The sequence below is a fragment of the Oncorhynchus clarkii genome, chromosome 5 (genome assembly GCF_045791955.1).
Source record: "Oncorhynchus clarkii lewisi isolate Uvic-CL-2024 chromosome 5, UVic_Ocla_1.0, whole genome shotgun sequence".
Taxonomy (NCBI): Eukaryota; Metazoa; Chordata; class Actinopteri; order Salmoniformes; family Salmonidae; genus Oncorhynchus; species Oncorhynchus clarkii.
Window position 1 is genome coordinate 29,310,250 of NC_092151.1, and position 23,951 is coordinate 29,334,200.

General features: G+C 45.2%; 1 protein-coding gene across 2 annotated transcripts in view; it reads left to right on the forward strand.

Annotated features, from left to right (window-relative positions):
- LOC139408630 (ras-related protein Rab-14) overlaps window positions 1-23,951 on the forward strand; it is a 59,314-nt gene that overhangs the window by 1,738 nt on the left and 33,625 nt on the right. Inside the window, exons 2-5 of one of the 2 annotated variants that reach the window (XM_071152743.1) lie at window positions 10,719-10,777; window positions 11,896-11,949; window positions 16,509-16,728; window positions 23,679-23,745. In XM_071152743.1, coding sequence (XP_071008844.1) covers window positions 10,726-10,777; window positions 11,896-11,949; window positions 16,509-16,728; window positions 23,679-23,745 — 393 coding nt within the window. In that variant the 5' untranslated portion in view covers window positions 10,719-10,725. The remainder of the gene's footprint in view (window positions 1-10,718; window positions 10,778-11,895; window positions 11,950-16,508; window positions 16,729-23,678; window positions 23,746-23,951) is intronic. The other variant, XM_071152744.1, reaches the window with a different exon arrangement.

Genomic DNA, 23,951 nt, shown 5'->3' on the forward strand with positions numbered 1-23,951 from the left:
GTGTGTTTACATGTGGTCTGTGGTTGTGAGACCGGTTGGATGTAATTTAATTTATTTTTTATTGAACCTTTTATTTATTTAACTAGGCAAGTCAGTTAAGAACAAATACTTTTTTACAATGATGGTGTGCGCCGCCCTATGGGGATCCCACTCACGGCCGAACGTGATACTGCCTGGATTCAAACCAGGGACTGTAGTGAAGCCTCTTACACTGAGATGCAATGCCTTAGACCGCTGCGCCACTCGGGAGTACTGCCAAATTCTCTCAAACAATGTTGGAGGCGGCGTATGGTAGTGAAGTTTACATTCAATTCTCTGACAACACCTCTGTTGGACATTCCTGCATTCAGCATGCCAATTGCACGCTCCCTCAAAACTTGACATTTGTGTCATTGTGTTGTGTGACACAACTGCACATTTTAGTGGCCTTTTATAGTCCCCAGCACAAGGTGTGTGTAATGATCATGCTGTTTAATCAGCTATTTGATATGCCACACCTGTCAGATAGGTGGATTATCTTGGCAAAGGAGAAATGCTCACTAACAAGGATCTAAAAAGATTGGTGCACTTTTTTTTGTGTGTGTGCGTATGGAACATTTCTGGATTATTTTATTTCAACTCATGAAAATGGGACCAACACTTTACATGTTGCATTTATATATTTGTTCAGTAGCTCAGCCAGCTATCCAGTAATCACACAGATGACTAGGGACCTCACGATACAATATTATCACGATACTTAGGTACCGATATTATATGTATTCCGATTCTATATTGTGATTTTATTGAGATTCGATGTTCCAAACATATTGCTCACCATAAGTCTTCTGCAGAGGGACAAGGGAGAGCCATGAGAAACAAATTGGCTTCCTTTTTAGAAAGATGGAGAACAAGCTATGAAGGAAAAAATACTGGGAGTTTTGGTGCAGGTACAGCCATCTAACGCAAACATAATATTGTCAAAACAATAATATCCCCCCCCACACACACACACACACCATGCATCCTTATCTAGGCCTCGTCTCAGCCAGATCACATAAATATTTATTTGTTATGATACAAATTAGGCTTTGATTAGGTTGGAATATGAATGTATTCATGTAGAAGTGTCACCATATGAAAGATACCCATCTGTGTGACATGAGCAGAGGAATTTGGTAATTTCTTGGCCTTGAATTTTATTTATATTAAATCCCTTATTACAATTACACAGTAAATGAAATGAAAAGAAATGCACTGTATGTGTGTTGATTAAAACCACGTTCTGCAAGTGTTTTGTTCATTCCATCTCTGCCTTTGGTTCTGATCACAACCCAAAGACATGTGCAATTTACCACAGGATTTGGATGTTGTGTGACAGCATAACAATATGGCAATGAGTCAGAGAAGAGGGCAAACAGCCCATATGTGTGTGTGTGACACCGATTTTTATATTTGTTCAACAACAGGAAATGGATGTGATTAAAAAGAAAGAGGTGACAGCTCTCTGTTTTATGAATCGGTGTGAGTGGATGGATAAGCATTGAGACTGCAGTTTGGTCACATGCTGCTCTCAATCGCCCTCTCCTTGGATGGATACTCCACCTGGGCTTCACTCAGGAAAAGGGGAGTTTTCCCCCATAATTTACCCAAAGAAGGAATGGGCCTAGCGTTAGTGTCCAGAATATACGTGTTTGTGTGTGTACGGCTCTTGTAGTCGTATAGTTGCCACCTTATGGAGAAACTCTCACATATGAGCCTGGTGGCACCACATAAGAGGGTCATGTGAGGGGTGGCAGTCAGGTTAGCAGCAAGGCAAGCAAGTAGTCAGGACCTCACACACCACTGACACAGTTGTTAACAGCAGGGGAAAAGAGTTTTACCACCAGTTTAAATTGGTTGTGGTAGACCACTTCACGGTCAGTGTATCAAATCCCTCACCAGAGCTTATCCCACACCCTAAGTACATGATTTCCCCTACCTCATCAATTGCCGTTGTCCTTGTTTACCCCACAGCTTCTCTTCTGAACTCTCTGCACTATTGTTTTTCAAGCAGCTAGAGCTGCAAAGGGGAGTGTTTTTCTGCAGGGGTGTGTGGCCCCCAAGGGTCTCTGACCAACCACGTACTGAGAGGAAAAGGGTTAGATGACACCTTAACCTGGAATTACCCCACTCAGCCAATTAGCACGCATCCACTCACTTCTGTTCTGGATGACACTGCTCTCTCTTCCCTGTGTAGTTTACTCAATCTGCCTCTGCATATCACAATGAGAGCATCCCTTTTCTTCATCCTGCTCCCCGGTCTCCTTTTCACTTTCTACTTCTGTCTTTCACCTTCTCCCATCTTCTCTCAATTCACCCTAGCAGGGTAGCCTAGTGGTTAGAGCGTTGGACTAGTAACCGGAAGGTTGTGAGTTCAAACCCCCGAGCTGACAAGGTACAAATCTGTCGTTCTGCCCCTGAACAGGCAGTTAACCCACTGTTCCCAGGCCGTCATTGAAAATAAGAATTTGTTCTTAACTGACTTGCCTGGTTAAATAAAGGTAAAATAAAAAATAAATAAATAAATAAAACCCTAGCTCAAAACAGAAGCATTTGTCATAGTGCTAAATTGTTTAGAAGGAAAACTTGGTCGTTGAACAGCAGGCCATAGCACAGCTCTTTTTCTGGTTGGCACCAGGCTCTGTTGCATAGCGATTTGAATCTACAAACCTGCTTTAACTGCAATGCCGTTATAACTACTGTGTACTTAACCACAGGCTAAAGAGGAATTTCCCGGATAGAGGGAAACAAAATGGGACACTGGGATTACCATGATAATAGATTACTTAGTCACTGGTATTCACAGGTTGTACTTTATAGGCTACTATCCAGGGTGGTTGAATTTGAATTCGACTTGCATTACAGATGTCAGCTCTCAAACTCCAGTGTTAGACCCCCCCCAAAAAATATATATATATTGGTCGACCGAGACGTGTATTTTCCATATATAGACACACCCTATGTTTGAATCAAATCAACTATATAAGCTTGTCTGATGCCATAAGCACTGTGATAAAACATTTAATACACAGATTACTGAAGAGGGTGTCAGAGATCAATATAGCCTAACCAGAAAAAAAGTTATACCATTCTTGGCGATTGGGAAACAAGCAAACCCATTAAACTAAAGCCGTTATAATGGTTTCTTTGTTATGGTCTTCGATGGTAAAAATCTCAAACACATTGTATAGTGTTTTCCAATGGGGTTGGGTGTAATGGTAAATGTCACTAATCACACTACATGTTTTCTAAGAATTTGATTGAAAAATATAACGACTGCCATACAATTGTATTTTATTAGGGTTGTCACAACATTTTAGTCACTAGCTGATTTCTCCATCAAAGTTTGGGCTTGTAAGAAAGGTCTTCATAAGAGAATTGCACCATACAGATAGCCCTCTCAGAGAGCTGCCATTTTTGACTATTCAAGGTCGAGTTGGGTTGAAGGACAAGCTGAATTGCTTTCATGGAGGACTGGCTCGACCACACAATGCATTTTCACCATGAGCAAAAGCTTTTTTCCCAAAGTTGCAAAGAAAATGTTATCCATTTAACCCCCTAGAGTCCACGTCCGTACCCCCGTCGAAATCTAATTATCATAATATAAAAAATCCCCATCAAAATCTGTTAGTTTTAAGTTAGAGACATAAAAACATGTTTTTGCATGGGCTGCGTCTCAATCCGCCGATGTCGCCCTTCCACGCCTGAGGTGAAAGGTGGCAGAGCTAGAGCAGTCAGACCATAAGACATCCTGAAAATCGGTCTTCTCACAAAAATGTCTGTAGCGCCCGACCGGTTTGGCCATAGTAACTTTTATAACCCCTCTATAGAAAGGTGAGTCTCCTTCTTGTGCTTTTTGAGGTGGACTGACTCCTCTGTAAACTACTGTCACACCCCTTTTACTCTGACTATCTGTGAGTCCTTAGAGCAGTTTGTTGCTTGAGGTTTATGAGGCAGAGTGGGAGCCCCCATGTCTAGGAAACACTCCATTGAACATGGTGCATAATGATAATGAACAACCCCAACATAAACACCTATTTGGTGCTATGCAGTTCTAGCTTTCATTGAGTGAGATTAGGCTACATCTCCAGAGAAGTTCTCGATCTTTGTCATGATGGAAAAATAAGGGGGTAAGCGTTTTTTAAATTTAATTTATTTAACTTCACAAATTTGACATTCATTTCGTAATTGGTTATTATTCTGCTAACTAACCATTTTACTGATTTGACTGCTGACCTAGAGATTGTAATTAGGGGTGTGAATGTTTAAACTTTTAAGCAAAATCGGGGACATTAAGAAATATCACTAATGGAAAAATGTTTTTCCCCTTTTAAAATGTTAAATCACATTGCAGCTTGCTCGCCTGCTCTCTCATCGCTAAACACACTCGCATCGTTAGTCTTCGGTCTGTTGTGTGTAGAATATATTAGCCTATTCTTTGATGATAGGCCCTGCTTTACTGAAGTTGTAAGACATTGCCTGGTGGCTGACCTGCCTATACTGTGCCTCTCCCCGCTCACTCTCTGTCCCTTGCTAGCTCTCTATGAAAGATGCAAGTGTTTGTTCTCGGAAGTACGGTCTCAAGGTAGACTTTGATCTGAAGCCATTCTTGTGATTGTTGTGATTTTGCTCTTCATTGTTTGTAGGTCTATGTAACCAAATTGTATCTATGATCATATGCTATCCATTCATGTTTATATCTGAGAATTAACCAACGATGTCAGGGCACACCCGGCCATGATTACAGACACCTGTGCGTCATTTGACACTATATAAACTAGTGACCCGCGGTGTTTGTCATTATACCCTGATGAAGATGGCTTCTCTGTCTTAGAGTGGACGGCTCTCCGTTCTCAGAAGTACGGTGGCTAATAAGTCTCCTTTGTTCCAAAATACTGAATCTTTAGGAGTCGATTCCTAGCAGAAGATTTTTTGTTTCTACTGAATGTCTTGGTATGTCACAGTATTTAACTAACTTTAAGGTATTTTTTTAGGAGAGGGCTGTCTGCGTGCAGGCAGAAAGTCTATGCACAGACAGTTTGAGATTATTTGGTTGACAATTCTGGTTGCCTAGTGATGGACGTTTGTCGAGCTTCAGAAGCGGTATTCCTTTACAGACAAACAAAAAATAATGGCTGTTTTTTAAACCCGTTTTTGGAACCAAAATTGAGGATCAGAACCGGGAACGAAAGTGATCTATACTGTTCTGTAACAGAACCGTCATTTTAAAAGCATGGGAACCGGTTAATAAAACTTTTTTTTAAAACATTTTATTTTTATTTTAGGCCACCAAAAAACACAGCAAAGCCCCTCTGCAATGCCTTCACTCTGTCACTCAAACTTATTCCAGTGTCTGCCTGCTAGCTGAAAATCTTTGCCAGTGCGTGTAGGCTTCAACCTCCTCCGAAACTTAGGCTACTGGAGTCTACTGACGTTACAAGCGTGATTCAGAAATTAGGAATAGAGATGTTTTATTAGAGAACAATGGACTAACTTGTTCAATGCTAATTAAGGAAACTATAGTTATCATGTTTCAAATTGGATTTATTAACTACAAAAAGGTAAGACGTGTTTATTTTAATTCTGGTTACGCTCTGCACACATAAGCTTGTTAGCTAGCTAGCTCTGGTTGGAAGTTCAAAGATATTCAAGTTCCTCCATAGAAGCCGCTCCTTCGTAGGTATAATTCTGTGGGTCTAATTCAGATTTTTATTTATCCGTTATTTTACAAGGTAAATTGACTGAGAACGCGTTCTCATTTGCAGCAACAACCTGCGGAATAGTTACAGGGGAGAGGAGGGGGATTAATGAGCCAATTGTAAACTGGGGATGATCAGGTAGCCATGATGGTTTGAGGGCCAGATTGGGAATTTAGCCAGGACACCGGGGTTAATGCCCCTACACTTACGATAAGTGCCATGGGATCTTTAATGACCTCAAGAGAGTCAGGACACCCGTTTAACGTCCCATCCGAAAGACGGCACCCTACACAGGGCAGTGTCCCCCAATCACTGCCCTGGGGCATTGGGATATTATTTTAGACCAGAGGAAAGAATGCCTCCTACTGGCCCTCCAACACCACTTCCATAATGCATGTCATAACAAGATGCCCAACACTTCAAGCAAAGCCTCCTCCTCGGCTCCTCCACCCTCTCGCTCTCTCCCCCATTGCAGAATTTCAAGGAACAAAATAAATAGTTGAAACTAAGAATGAAACTAATAGAAAACAATTTCGCTTCCAACTCCTGGTTTAAATGTTAAGCAAAATTGTCTGTTTGTCATATCCCTAATTGTAATGGAAAACTACAGATTGTAGGTTCATCATGGGATGGTAATAACGATGAGTCTGGCTCTGCTGCATCTCATCTTGTTACTGTCCATAGTTCTGTTGCAAATAGGATTAAGGCTTCTTGGAATAACTCCCCGGACAGGCCCCCTCCGTGTGTGCGTGCATGTGTGATCTATGATGAGCCTCAGCCTGATTTTGCAGCCTCCCTGAGAGTACTTGTTTGGCCTCGCTTTCTCATCTAGGCTTAGGCCATTGTCTAGTCCTTTTACACAACCTGCCCACAAAGTACGTCCCGACTCCAAATTATATTTCCGTTCTCCTGAAGTGTACACTTGTTCACTACTTCCATTCAATCTAAAATAATTAGATTGGTGAAGGCATGGGCTAGAGGGAGTTTCCACCATATTTTGTTTATTCCAGTCATTTCCTTTCAAATCAATGAAGGGCAGTGAGCAAGTGCACACTTTGGGAGAAACAAGAGATGGCCTAATTGGGACGAAGCCGGTGTCAGTTGTCTGAAGCTTGACGACTTCATGCTGATTTGATGGACAGACATTGGTTTGGTTAGGCCATGTAGATTCATTTCATATAGATATTGGAGTTAAATATACTGACTGTATGTTGACTTTGTGGTCAGATACATTGCTATCTGATGGTTTCATCTCCAGCTGTGTTGAATCTAGTCTCAAACCAGACCCTAGGCACAACAGTGACTACGGGCTGGTTTCAATGATGGACTCTTTTGGCACAGCGCAACTACATTACTGCCGATGTCACTACCTTATCTGTTTTGAATAAAATACCAGATCATCTAGCAAAAGGGAGATCAGAGGTTACTTTTAATGAGTGCATTTCACAAGTGGCTAGTTTGCCTCAACTACTACCTTTACTAAAACCTCTAAAGGTTTAGCTTGTAAACTTTTGGTTTCGGGTTGTAGCGTTCTTGCATGTCTGCCTTGTGATTTGTTGGGAGAGTTGTCTGTCTTAAGAGCACCCACCCCTGAAAAATATTTTTCCTTTATCGAAGTTGCCAGAGGAGTCCATCATTGAAACCAGACCTTAGTTACTGTTGCCTAGGGTGAGGTTTTTGAGACGAGGTTGAATCCTACCCATATGTTTGAGAGATCAGTGCTATTTTTTTGTGAAGAATCAACAACAAGTGGGACACAATCATGAAGTGGAACGACATTTATTGGATATTTCAAACTTTTTTTTAACAAATCAAAAACTGAAAAATTGGGCGTGCAAAATTATTCAGCCCCCTTAAGTTAATACTTTGTTGCGCTGCGATTACAGCTGTAAGTCGCTTGGGGTATGTCTCTATCAGTTTTGCACATCGAGAGACTGACATTTTTTCCCATTCCTCCTTGCAAAACAGCTCGAGCTCAGTGAGGTTGGATGGAGAACAGCAGTTTTCAGTTCTTTCCACAGATTCTCGATTGGATTCAGGTCTGGACTTTGACTTGGCCATTCTAACACCTGGATATGTTTATTTTTGAACCTTTCCATTGTAGATTTTGCTTTATGTTTTGGATCATTGTCTTGTTGGAAGACAAATCTCCGTCCCAGTCTCAGGTCTTTTGCAGACTCCATCAGGTTTTCTTCCAGAATGGTCCTGTATTTGGCTCCATCCATCTTCCCATCAATTTTAACCATCTTCCCTGTCCCTGCTGAAGAAAAGCAGGCCCAAACCATGATGCTGCCACCACCATGTTTGACAGTGGGGATGGTGTGTTCAGGGTGTTGCTTTTACGCCAAACATAACGTTTTGCATTGTTGCCAAAAAGTTCAATTTTGGTTTCATCTGACCAAAGCACCTTCTTCCACATGTTTGGTGTGTCTCCCAGGTGGCTTGTGGCAAACTTTAAACAACACTTTTTATGGATATCTTTAAGAAATGGCTTTCTTCTTGCCACTCTTCCATAAAGGCCAGATTTGTGCAATATACGACTGATTGTTGTCCTATGGACAGAGTCTCCCACCTCAGCTGTAGATCTCTGCAGTTCATCCAGAGTGATCATGGGCCTCTTGGCTGCATCTCTGATCAGTCTTCTCCTTGTATGAGCTGAAAGTTTAGAGGGACAGCCAGGTCTTGGTAGATTTGCAGTGGTCTGATACTCCTTCCATTTCAATATTATCGCTTGCACAGTGCTCCTTGGGATGTTTAAAGCTTGGGAAATCTTTTTGTATCCAAATCCGGCTTTAAACTTCTTCACAACAGTATCTCGGACCTGCCTGGTGTGTTCCTTGTTCTTCATGATGCTCTCTGCGCTTTTAACGGACCTCTGAGACTATCACAGTGCAGGTGCATTTATACGGAGACTTGATTACACACAGGTGGATTGTATTTATCATCATTAGTCGTTTAGGTCAACATTGGTCAACATTCAGAGATCCTCAATGAACTTCTGGAGAGAGTTTGCTGCACTGAAAGTAAAGGGGCTGAATAATTTTGCACGCCCAATTTTTCAGTTTTTGATTTGTTAAAAAAGTTTGAAATATCCAATAAATGTCGTTCCACTTCATGATTGTGTCCCACTTGTTGTTGATTCTTCACAAAAAAATACAGTTTTATATATTTATGTTTGAAGCCTGAAATGTGGCAAAAGGTCGCAAAGTTCAAGGGGGCCGAATACTTTCGCAAGGCACTGTACTACCTAGAATTCTGTTTATTTGTCAGACAGCAAACCAGCTGCTCTGTCTGTATAGTACATTCTGAGACATGGTGACAATACTGACCATATTGATGAATCCATAGGCCTAAAGTTGCAGTGGTGAGCAGCTAGACACAATGTTGCAGTAGAGAAAGTTCCTTCAGAAAGTATTCACACCCCTTGACTTTTTCCACAATTTGTTGTTACATCTTGAATTTAAAATGATTACATTTAGATGTTTTTGTCACTGGCCTACACACAGTACCCCATAATGTCAGAGGAGTTGTTTTTCAATTTTATTTTTTATTAGTTAAAAATGAAAAGCTGAAATATCTTGAGTCAATAAGTATTCAACCCCTTTGTTATTGGCAAGCCTAAAAAAGGTCAGGAGTAAACATTTGCTTAAGTCACATAAGTAGCATGAACTCACTCTGTGTGTAATAATAGTGTTGAACGTTATTTTTAAAAGTCTGGCTCATCTCTGTACCCCACACACACATCTGTAAGGTCCTTCAGTTGAGCAGTGAATTTTCAACACAGATTCAACCACAAAGACCAGAGGTTTACCAATGCCTCGCAAAGGACACCTATTGGTAGCTGGGTAAAATAAAAATGATGTATCGATTCACCCAGTCACTACAAAGATACAGGCGTCCTTCCTAACTCAGTTACTGGAGAGGAAGGAAAGCGCTCAGAGATTTCACCATGAGGTCGATGGTGACTTTAAAACAGTCTCCCCGTCAACCCATTAAACTCTGAGTATGAATCAACAACATTGTAGTTACTCCACATTACTAACCTAATTAACAAAGTGAAAGCCTTTACAGAATACAAAGATATTCCAAAACATGTATCCTGTTTGCATTAAAGTGATACTGCAAAAAAGGTGGCAAAGCAATTAACTTTTTGTCCTGAATATAAAGTGTTATGTTTGGGGCAAATCCAACACAGTTTTTCAGGATAAAAAAGTAATGGAATGGAGCTAAGCACAGGCAAAATCCTAGAGGAAAACCTGGTTGAGTCTGCTTTCCACCAGACACTAGAATATTAATTCACCTTTCAGCAGCACAATAACCTAAAACACAAGGTCAAATCAACACTGGAGTTGCTTACCAAGAAGACAGTGAATGTTCCTGAGTGGCCGAGTTACAGTTTTGAATTAAATCTACTTGAAAATCTATGGCAAGATCTGAAAATGGTTGTCTAGCAATGATCAACAACCAATTTGACAGAGCTGGAAGAATTTCAAAAGGAATAATGGGCAAATGTTCCACAATCCAGGTGTGGAATGTTCTTAGAGACTTACCAGAAAGACTCACAGCTGGAATCGCTGCCAAAGGGGCTTATACAAAGTATTGACCCCTTGGGGTGTGAATACTTAGGTAAATGAGATTTCTGTATTTTAATTTTCAATACATTTGTAAACATGTTTTCACTGTCATTATGGAGTTTCTGTGTGTAGATGGGTGAGAAATCAATTGAAATCATGCTGGAACTCAATGTGGAAAAAGTCAAGGGGTATGAATACTTTTTGAAGGCACTAATTGTGTGGTCAGCCCAAGCACTGTACAATTAAATGGGATTGTGAGTGATGTCGATAGACAAAATGTATTGATAATGTGTGGTTTCTGCATGATACCAGATATAATTGATTCACAGACCCACAAACACCACCCTGATTCGCCCAGCAGGCCGGTAATGACTTCATTGTCTCTGAATCCTATAAGCGTTCTCTCTCTCTCTCTCTCTTTCAGAGCCACGATGGCCACCGCACCGTACAACTACTCCTACATTTTCAAATACATCATCATCGGTAAGTGTGCTGAGGGAGTGGAGTGGAGGCCTGTATTTGTATACTACTGTGCTGTATGTGGGTCACCCAGTGGCTGCAGTTAGTACACAACTCAGTGAGATGCTACTGCTGCTCTCCCTACACAAGCCCTGGAAGAGTTCCCATCAGGAGACTAGAGACTAAAACCCCAGGCCCTACCCAGGCCCTACCCATGACCTCTATCACAGCAGCTTATTTGTATGTAGTATGAGGTTACCACCTAAAGTGACTTGAAACATTTTCATCAATAATTGTTTTCCCAGGTAGCTAGCCTAGGCCAAGCTAAATTGTTTGTTATAATGAACCAACAATGTACTAGAGTAGGCTAATAAATAAATTACATGAATACATTAATTATTGCTCTCCTTCTGTATGGTCTATATTACTAACAGAAAAAAGTGAGTAATGAGCATAAATAGCTTACATTTGTGGAGGTGGTCCACTTTTCCAAATAGTGTTTTCCCATCTGTTTGGGACCTTTTTAAAACAGGGCAGTTAAATCACTATCTCAACATCTCTCCAACTAGTTGTAGGTAGTTTACTGTGGTGCATTGAGGCCTTAAAAGCCCCACCTTAATGTCAACACATTTCCCTTCCTTGTCTGATTGTGGACTTGTTCGAGAACAGCCGAAAGGCTCTGTCATGTTCTTCTTTTGTTTGCTGTCTGTTACGCAGACATCAACGTGGTCATACAACACAAACACACACTTTACACACCACTTTAGCCCCATAGCTAGAGCAGACATTAGTGTATAGGCCTAAACAAACAAAAGGTGCTCTCCTCTCCCCCACTCGACTGGAGGTAACCATACCAGCCTTCCACTCAGTCAAAGCCCTGCAGGCCTATTCATACTGCCTCTTGAAATGCTCTCGTATGTGCAGATAGAATCTGTTAATAATGTCTGAAGAGGAGAGGGAAGATGCTCTTTCTCTGCTACAACTAGGGCCCAGAGTCTTTCCTGGTCAGACTAAGTGGTCAGGGAAAACTCCTCCCTAGATATGACATAAGAAATAAGTTAAATCTGCAAAAAAATTAGTCTCCATCTTGTATGTTATGTTGAGATTGAACATGGATCCTAACACCTCCTCTCTCTCCATAGGGGACATGGGGGTAGGGAAGTCGTGTTTGCTTCATCAGTTCACAGAGAAGAAATGTAAGTACATCCCAGCTCCCCACTGACTCCAGACAGACCCAACCCTCTGACTCCATCTACTCTAAATCCCCTCTGATGCCATCAGACTCACACTGACTAGACTGGGCACGAGTCTGCGTCCGTCATCGCGCGCATGTTGATTTTGTCCATCCACCACAGACACGATCAGGACACGCAGGTTGAAATAGCAACGCGAACTCTGAACCAACTATATAAATTAGAGGACAGGTCGAAACACAAACATTCATGGCCATTTAGCTAGCTAGCTTGCTGTTGCTAGCTAATTTGTCCTTCGACATTAACATTGGGTTGTTATTTGACCTGAAATGCACTAGTTTTTTTTCTTTCTGGATCTTTGTAGAATTTTGAGTCGCACAAAATTGTGTGTTCTCTACTCCGATAATTAATTCGGATGAATTCATTTGTTTCTAGCTAATCTCTCCTTCTGTGGACTTTATATGGTGGTTGGCAACCAACTTTTAAAGTCCATTACCACTACCAACTGGACTGGAGTGTGGACCTCAGTTCATCTTTCAATCACCCACTTGGGTATATGCTCCTAAAAACCAATGAGGAGATGGGAGAGGCAGGACTTGCAGAGCGTCAAGTGTCAAATATAGAACCAAGTTCTATTTAAGCGCCTGGCTATGATTTAAAAAAAATATTTATGGCAGTATTAGCAGCAGTATGTGCAGATGCTCTGCTCTTCATTGGTCTATCTCGCATCTCATCCTGCATGGCACCGTCTCGTCATACAAGTGGCAAATTGATACCACCTGCCTTCTCTGTTGCCTCACAATGGAGGTGAAGTGTCTGTATATGATCGAGAGCACCTGATTTTTCTGTGTGGTTGGATGTGCCTGTCGTACTGTATGTGTATATGGGTTCTATTAATACTTTCAGTTAGTGCTAGCTGTGTCACAGGAAGGCTGTTCTGTATGGTAGTTTATAGCGAGAGGGAGATTGAGCAGGGGAATGAGGGAGTGTAGTTACAGTAAAGCTGGGTGTACACTATATGCTTTTGGCCCTGATTAAGCTGTCCCAGACAAGTTTTTGAGATCGGAGACAAAATCCCCATGTCGCTGCCTACTCAGGCCACGCGGCCGTCACCGGTGGTCATTTAATGTGAGTGGGTTAGAGACACAATCTGAGGGCTACCGATCCTGTATTTGAGTAGTCCCAGACATGCCGATATATTCACATGCTTGATTTTATCAGCACAATCGACAATGCTTTTAAAAATGTATTGTCACACAAATTGTGCAGTGAAATGTGTTGTTTTACAGGGTCAGCCATAGTAGTACGGTGCCCATGGAGCTAATTAGAGTTAAGTGCCTTGCTCAAAGGAACATCAACATACTCTTCACGTTGTCGGCTCGGGTATTCGAACCAGCGACCTTTCACTTACCACTAGGCTACCTGCAACCCTACCTTGTAGTGTTTGATGTGCAATGAACATTTGAGCGTGGTGACCAGCAAAAGCCAATGAGAGTTAGCCAGACGTGTATCACATCACCCAGAATGTGACTACTAGTATGCATTTGTACTTGCTTTTAACCAAAGCCAGTGTCAAATCATTACACCTCTGTTCACAAGCAAATATTATATATTTTATACCTCTGTTCACAGGCTAAATATTTCAACTAGAACTAACCAATTACGATTTGCTGATACCGATTTAATCGGGCTGTTTAAAAAAAAAATATATATATATTTGTAATGGTGACAATTACAACGATACTGAATGAACAATGAACACTTTATTTTACCTTTAAGCAAAATCAATTTAGTCTCAAGTAAATAATGAAACATGTGCGACCTGGCCAAGATAAAGCAAAGCAGTTCAACACAAACAACAACAGAGTTACACATGGAATAAACAAACACACAGTCAATAATACAATAGAAAAGTCTATATACAGTGTGATGTATATTGCCTTCTAACATGCATTTCTTTTAACTAAATATGCAGGTTTAAAAAAAAAATCTACTTCTGTGTATTGATTTTAAGGAAGGCATTGATGTTTATGTTTGGGTACATTTGTGCAACGATTGTACTTTTTTTGCGAATGTTCTTCTGTTAAATCATCCCCCGTTTGGCAAAGTTGAAGTAGTGATTCGATGATAAATTAACAGGCACTGCATTGATTATATGCAACGCAGGACAAGCTAGTTAACCTAGTAATATCATCAACCATCTGTAGTTAATTGATTGATTGTTTTTTGTAAGATAAGTTTAATGCTAGCTAGCAACTTACCTTGACTCCTTGCAGGCACAAGGTCCTTTTGATGCTGCACTCCCGTAACAGGTGGTCAGCCTGCCACGCAGTCTCCCCGTGGATTGCAACGTAATCGGCGTCCAAAAAGGCAGATCACAGATTGTTATAACTTGAAATCGGCCCTAATTAATCGGTCGACCTCTAATTTCAACTCTGTATGGCAAGCATGAATATCTGACAAAAACATGTTTGAGGCTGCTTTGAGTCACAGCTCGTTCTAGGTACGTTAAGGCTAATCACATCATTGTTTTGGCCGCGTGGTATGGAGAATCCTCACGACCAAGAGAAGAATCTTGTAGTGTGCCCCCCTGTCTGCTCCACATGGTTTAGTGTGCCCCCTGTCTGCTCCACATGGTTTAGTGTGCCCCCCTGTCTGCTCCACATGGTTTAGTGTGCCCCCCTGTCTGCTCCACATGGTTTAGTGTGCCCCCCTGTCTGCTCCACATGGTTTAGTGTGCCCCCCTGTCTGCTCCACATGGTTTAGTGTGCCCCCCTGTCTGCTCCACATGGTTTAGTGTGCCCCCCTGTCTGCTCCACATGGTTTAGTGTGCCCCCTGTCTGCTCCACATGGTTTAGTGTGCCCCCCTGTCTGCTCCACATGGTTTAGTGTGCCCCCCTGTCTGCTCCACATGGTTTAGTGTGCCCCCCTGTCTGCTCCACATGGTTTAGTGTGCCCCCCTGTCTGCTCCACATGGTTTAGTGTGCCCCCCTGTCTGCTCCACATGGTTTAGTGTGCCCCCCTGTCTGCTCCACATGGTTTAGTGTGCCCCCCTGTCTGCTCCACATGGTTTAGTGTGCCCCCCTGTCTGCTCCACATGGTTTAGTGTGCCCCCCTGTCTGCTCCACATGGTTTAGTGTGCCCCCCTGTCTGCTCCACATGGTTTAGTGTGCCCCCCTGTCTGCTCCACATGGTTTAGTGTGCCCCCCTGTCTGCTCCACATGGTTTAGTGTGCCCCCCTGTCTGCTCCACATGGTTTAGTGTGCCCCCCTGTCTGCTCCACATGGTTTAGTGTGCCCCCCTGTCTGCTCCACATGGTTTAGTGTGCCCCCCTGTCTGCTCCACATGGTTTAGTGTGCCCCCTGTCTGCTCCACATGGTTTAGTGTGCCCCCCTGTCTGCTCCACATGGTTTAGTGTGCCCCCCTGTCTGCTCCACATGGTTTAGTGTGCCCCCCTGTCTGCTCCACATGGTTTAGTGTGCCCCCCTGTCTGCTCCACATGGTTTAGTGTGACCCCTGTCTGCTCCACATGGTTTAGTGTGCCCCCCTGTCTGCTCCACATGGTTTAGTGTGCCCCCCCTGTCTGCTCCACATGGTTTAGTGTGCCCCCCTGTCTGCTCCACATGGTTTAGTGTGCCCCCCTGTCTGCTCCACATGGTTTAGTGTGCCCCCCTGTCTGCTTCACATGTTTGTCAAGATGAATAAATGACAGGAAAGATAGTGGTTTAATGTGAGAGGCTCAGCGACGTTAGGTTTAGAGAGACAGCTTAATCACATCAATCTGATCTAATCACACTCCAGAGAGAAGGGAGGAGATGAGGCAGGCTGAGGAAGTGTTCTGTCTACTGAGTGAGTCTGATCTAATCACACTCCAGAGAGAAGGGAGGAGACGAGGCAGGCTGAGGAAGTGTTCTGTCTACTGAGTCAGTCTGATCTAATCACACTCCAGAGAGAAGGGAGGAGATGAGGCAGGCTGAGGAAGTGTTCTGTCTACTGAGTGAGTCTGATCTAATCACACTCCAGAGAGAAGGGAGGAGACGAGGCAGGCTGAGGAAGTGTTCTGTCTACTGAGTCAGTCTGATCTAATCACACTCCAGAGAGAAGGGAGGAGACGAGGCAGGCTGAGGAAGTGTTCTGTCTACTGAGTCAGTCTGATCTAATCACACTCCAGAGAGAAGGGAGGAGATGAGGCAGGCTGAGGAAGTGTTCTGTCTACTGAGTCAGTCTGATCTAATCACACTCCAGAGAGAAGGGAGGAGATGAGGCAGGCTGAGGAAGTGTTCTGTCTACTGAGTCAGTCTGATCTAATCACACTCCAGAGAGAAGGGAGGAGACGAGGCAGGCTGAGGAAGTGTTATGTCTACTGAGTCAGTCTTGCATGATGGGAGATGTGGTTCATTCCATTGAGGCTCCTCATGACTCTTGTTAATATGTGAGATTTAATTAATTCCACTGCCATCTTTGATTTAAATATTTCTGTAGGATTTAGGGGAACCTCATTAGATTCCTCCTTGCCTAGCCAAACAACCAGTGCCTTTTCCCCATCTCTCTGTCTCCTCCAGTCATGGCGGACTGCCCCCATACGATCGGCGTGGAGTTTGGCACAAGGATAATCGAGGTGAGCGGCCAGAAGATCAAGCTGCAGATCTGGGACACGGCGGGCCAGGAGCGCTTCAGGGCTGTCACGCGTAGTTACTACAGGGGGGCCGCGGGCGCACTCATGGTCTACGACATCACCAGGTACACACACACACACACACTCATGGTCTATGACATCACCAGGTACACACACACACACACACTCATGGTCTATGACATCACCAGGTACACACACACACACTCATGGTCTATGACATCACCAGGTACACACACACACACTCATGGTCTACGACATCACCAGGTACACACACACACAATCATGGTCTACGACATCACCAGGTACACACACACACAATCATGGTCTACGACATCACCAGGTAGACCATGATTGTGTGTGTGTGTGTACAACATCACCAGGTACACACACACACACACACACACTCATGGTCTACGACATCACCAGGTACACACACACACACACACACACACTCATGGTCTACGACATCACCAGGTACACACACACACACACACACTCATGGTCTACGACATCACCAGGTACACACACACACTCATGGTCTACGACATCACCAGGTACACACACACACTCATGGTCTACGACATCACCAGGTACACACACACACTCATGGTCTACGACATCACCAGGTACACACACACACTCATGGTCTACGACATCACCAGGTACACACACACACTCATGGTCTACGACATCACCAGGTACACACACACACACACTCATGGTCTACGACATCACCAGGTACACACACACACACACACTCATGGTCTACGACATCACCAGGTACACACACTCATGGTCTACGACATCACCAGGTACACACACACACACACACACACACTCATGGTCTACGACATCACCAGGTACACACACACACACACACTCATGGTCTACAACGTCACCAGGTACACACACACACACACACTCATGGTCTACGACGTCACCAGGTACACACACACACACACACTCATGGTCTACAACGTCACCAGGTACACACACACACTCATGGTCTACGACGTCACCAGGTACACACACACACTCATGGTCTACGACGTCACCAGGTACACACACACACTCATGGTCTACGACGTCACCAGGTACACACACACACAATCATGGTCTACGACGTCACCAGGTACACACACACACAATCATGGTCTACGACGTCACCAGGTACACACACACACTCATGGTCTACGACGTCAACCGGGAACACACACACACTCATGGTCTACGACGTCAACCGGGAACACACACACACTCATGGTCTACGACGTCAACCGGGAACACACACACACTCATGGTCTACGACGTCAACGGGAACACACACACACTCATGGTCAACCGGGAACACACACACACTCATGGTCTACGACGTCAACCGGGAACACACACACACTCATGGTCGTCACCGGGTACACACACACACTCGGGTCACCGGGTACACACACACACTCATGGTCTACGACGTCACGGGTACACACACACACTCATGGTCTACGACGTCACCGGGTACACACACACACTCATGGTCTACGACGTCACCGGGTACACACAACCATGGTCTACGACGTCACCGGGTACACACACACACTCATGGTCTACGACGTCACCGGGTACACACACACACTCATGGGTCAACGGGAACACACACACACTCATGGTCTACGACGTCAACCGGGAACACACACACACTCATGGTCTACGACGTCAACCGGGAACACACACACACTCATGGTCTACGACGTCAACCGGGAACACACACACACTCATGGTCTACACACACACACAATCATGGTCTACGACGTCACCAGGTACACACACACACAATCATGGTCTACGACGTCAACCGGGAACACACACACACTCATGGTCTACGACGTCAACCGGGAACACACACACACTCATGGTCTACGACGTCAACCGGGAACACACACACACTCATGGTCTACGACGTCAACCGGGAACACACACACACTCATGGTCTACGACGTCAACCGGGAACACACACACACTCATGGTCTACGACGTCAACCGGGAACACACACACACTCATGGTCTACGACGTCAACCGGGAACACACACACACTCATGGTCTACGACGTCAACCGGGAACACACAACCGGGAACACACACACACACTCATGGTCTACGACGTCAACCGGGAACACACACACACTCATGGTCTACGACGTCAACCGGGAACACACACACACTCATGGGTCAACACACACACACTCATGGTCTACGACGTCAACCGGGAACACACACACACTCATGGTCTACGACGTCAACCGGGAACACACACACACTCATGGTCTACGACGTCAACCGGGAACACACACACACTCATGGTCTACGACGTCACCGGGTACACACACACACTCATGGTCTACGACGTCACCGGGTACACACACACACTCATGGTCTACGACGTCACCGGGTACACACACACACTCATGGTCTACGACGTCACCGGGTACACACACACACTCATGGTCTACGACGTCACCGGGTACACACACACACTCATGGTCTACGACGTCACCGGGTACACACACACACTCATGGTCTACGACGTCACCGGGTACACACACACACTCATGGTCTACGACGTCACCGGGTACACACACACACTCATGGTCTACGACGTCACCGGGTACACACACACACTCATGGTCTACGACGTCACCGGGTACACACACACACTCATGGTCTACGACGTCACCGGGTACACACACACACATCATGGTCTACGACGTCACCGGGTACACACACACACTCATGGTCTACGACGTCACCGGGTACACACACACACTCATGGTCTACGACGTCACCGGGTACACACACACACTCATGGTCTACGACGTCACCAGGTACACACACACACTCATGGTCTACGACGTCACCAGGTACACACACACACTCATGGTCTACGACGTCACCAGGTACACACACACACTCATGGTCTACGACGTCACCAGGTACACACACACACCAGGTCACCAGGTACACACACACACTCATGGTCTACGACGTCACCAGGTACACACACACACTCATGGTCTACGACGTCACCAGGTACACACACACACTCATGGTCTACGACGTCACCAGGTACACACACACACTCATGGTCTACGACGTCACCAGGTACACACACACACTCATGGTCTACGACGTCACCAGGTACACACACACACTCATGGTCTACGACGTCACCAGGTACACACACACACTCATGGTCTACGACGTCACCAGGTACACACACACACTCATGGTCTACGACGTCACCAGGTACACACACACACTCATGGTCTACGACGTCACCAGGTACACACACACACTCATGGTCTACGACGTCACCAGGTACACACACACACTCATGGTCTACGACGTCACCAGGTACACACACACACTCATGGTCTACGACGTCACCAGGTACACACACACACTCATGGTCTACGACGTCACCAGGTACACATACACACTCATGGTCTACGACGTCACCAGGTACACATACACACTCATGGTCTACGACGTCACCAGGTACACACACACAATCATGGTCTACGACGTCACCAGGTACACACACACAATCATGGTCTACGACGTCACCAGGTACACGCACACACAATCATGGTCTACGACATCACCTGGTACACACACACACACACACACACAATCATGGTCTACGACATCACCTGGTACACACACACACACATACACACACACTCATGGTCTACGACATCACCAGGTACACACACACACACTCATGGTCTACGACGTCACCAGGTACACACAAACACTCATGGTCTACGACGTCACCAGGTACACACAAACACTCATGGTCTACGACGTCACCAGGTACACATACACACTCATGGTCTACGACGTCACCAGGTACACATACACACTCATGGTCTACGACGTCACCAGGTACACACACACAATCATGGTCTACGACGTCACCAGGTACACGCACACACAATCATGGTCTATGACATCACCTGGTACACACACACACACACACACACACAATCATGGTCTACGACATCACCTGGTACACACACACACACATACACACACACTCATGGTCTACGACATCACCAGGTACACACACACACACTCATGGTCTACGACATCACCAGGTACACACACACACACTCATGGTCTACGACATCACCAGGTACACACACACACACTCATGGTCTACGACATCACCAGGTACACACACACACACTCATGGTCTACGACATCACCAGGTACACACACACACAATCATGGTCTACGACATCACCAGGTACACACACACAATCATGGTCTACGACATCACCAGGTACACGCACACACAATCATGGTCTATGACATCACCTGGTACACACACACACACACACACTCATGGTCTACGACATCACCAGGTACACACACACACACACACACACACACACACACACACACACACACACTCATGGTCTACGACATCACCAGGTACACACACACACACTCATGGTCTACGACATCACCAGGTACACACACACACAATCATGGTCTATGACATCACCAGGTACACACACACACACAATCATGGTCTACGACATCACCAGGTACACACACACAATCATGGTCTACGACATCACCAGGTACACACACACACAATCATGGTCTACGACATCACCAGGTACACACACACAATCATGGTCTACGACATCACCAGGTACACACACACACAATCATGGTCTATGACATCACCTGGTACACACACACACACACACACTCATGGTCTACGACATCACCAGGTACACACACACACACACACACACACTCATGGTCTACGACATCACCAGGTACACACACACACACACACACACTCATGGTCTACGACATCACCAGGTACACACACACACAATCATGGTCTATGACATCACCAGGTACACACACACACAATCATGGTCTACGACATCACCAGGTACACACACACAATCTCGGTCTACAACATCACCAGGTACACACACACACAATCATGGTCTACGACATCACCAGGTACACACACACAATCATGGTCTACGACATCACCAGGTACACACACACACAATCATGGTCTATGACATCACCTGGTACACACACACACACACACACACTCATGGTCTACGACATCACCAGGTACACACACACACACACACACACACACTCATGGTCTATGACATCACCAGGTACACACGCACACACTCATGGTCTACGACATCACCAGGTACACACACACACACTCATGGTCTACGACATCACCAGGTACACACACACACAATCATGGTCTATGACATCACCAGGTACACACACACACAATCATGGTCTACGACATCACCAGGTACACACACACAATCATGGTCTACGACATCACCAGGTACACACACTCATGGTCTACGACATCACCAGGTACACACACACACAATCATGGTCTATGACATCACCTGGTACACACACACACACACACACACTCATGGTCTACGACATCACCAGGTACACACACACACACACACACACACACTCATGGTCTACGACATCACCAGGTACACACACACACACACACTCATGGTCTACGACATCACCAGGTACACACACACACACTCATGGTCTACGACATCACCAGGTACACACACACACAATCATGGTCTATGACATCACCAGGTACACACACACACAATCATGGTCTATGACATCACCAGGTACACACACACAAACATGGTCTACGACATCACCAGGTACACACACACACATGGTCTACGACATCACCAGGTACACACACACACATGGTCTACGACATCACCAGGTACACACACACACATGGTCTACGACATCACCTGGTACACACACACACACACACAATCATGGTCTATGACATCACCAGGTACACACACACACAATCATGGTCTACGACATCACCAGGTACACACACACACACACAATCATTGTCTACGACATCACCAGGTACACACACACACACACACACACACACACACACACACACACACACACACACACACACACACTCATGGTCGACGACATCACCAAGTACACACACACTCATGGTCGACGACATCACCAAGTACACACACACTCATGGTCGACGACATCACCAAGTACACACACACTCATGGTCGACGACATCACCAAGTACACACACACTCATGGTCGACGACATCACCAGGTACACACACACACACACACACACACACACTCATGGTCTACGACATCACCAGGTACACGCACACTCGCGGTCTACGACATCACCAGGTACACGCACACTCGCGGTCGACGACATCACCAGGTACACGCACACTCATGGTCGACGACATCACCAAGTACACGCACACTCATGGTCGACGACATCACCAAGTACACGCACACTCATGGTCGACGACATCACCAAGTACACGCACACTCATGGTCGACGACATCACCAAGTACACGCACACTCATGGTCGACGACATCACCAGGTACACACACACTCATGGTCGACGACATCACCAAGTACACACACACTCATGGTCGACGACATCACCAGGTACACACACACACTAATGTGTCCGAACATTGAAGCTCCAGGTAGTAGCTGCTTGTAGGTCCAGATCTGGGGTCAGATGCTACTAAACTAAACCGTTAGGTTTAGAAACTCATAACTGACCTCAGATCAGCCTCTAGGGTCAACTTCATCCTAGTCTTCCTGGCCCCCTCAGCCTGTTCTACAATACACAACACACTCTTTTCAGATCATCTGTCTGGAATTAACGTTGGTCTGTGTCTGGAGGCCTACATTTGAGTAGGAGAGGAAAAGAGACCGATGAATACAATGAAGTGCCCCCCCCTCTACCTGAGCAAACATGGAGTCTGCATCCTGTTGCCCTCCCGTTTTTCCAAACTGTAATTTTGCCTCAGACTAAGAACTAATGTCAGAACGTCTTTTCTATTAGTGAAAGGTTTTATATACAGGCCCACAGACATGTCGCCATATCTCACCACCGCACCTTTGATCCCACTTAGGATGTGGCACAATCTGTTTTGTCCCATGGTAACTAATGTCCTCTTCTGTGTGTGCCACAGGAGAAGCACATACAACCACCTCAGCAGCTGGCTGACTGACGCCAGAAACCTCACCAACCCCAATACTGTAAGCATGGTTTCACACTGCTCCTCTGGCTTCCTGTCTGACTCTCTTAACACACTTTGTCTGGTTGGATGTCTAATTGTACTGCCAAGGCTCCTCTCTGGCGTTCTCTCTCCTGATTGACATTTTTCTCCCTGTCCCATTTCTCGCTGTGTCTCTCGCTCTCTCTCATCTTGTGTCTCTCGCTCTCTCTCATCTTGTGTGTCTCT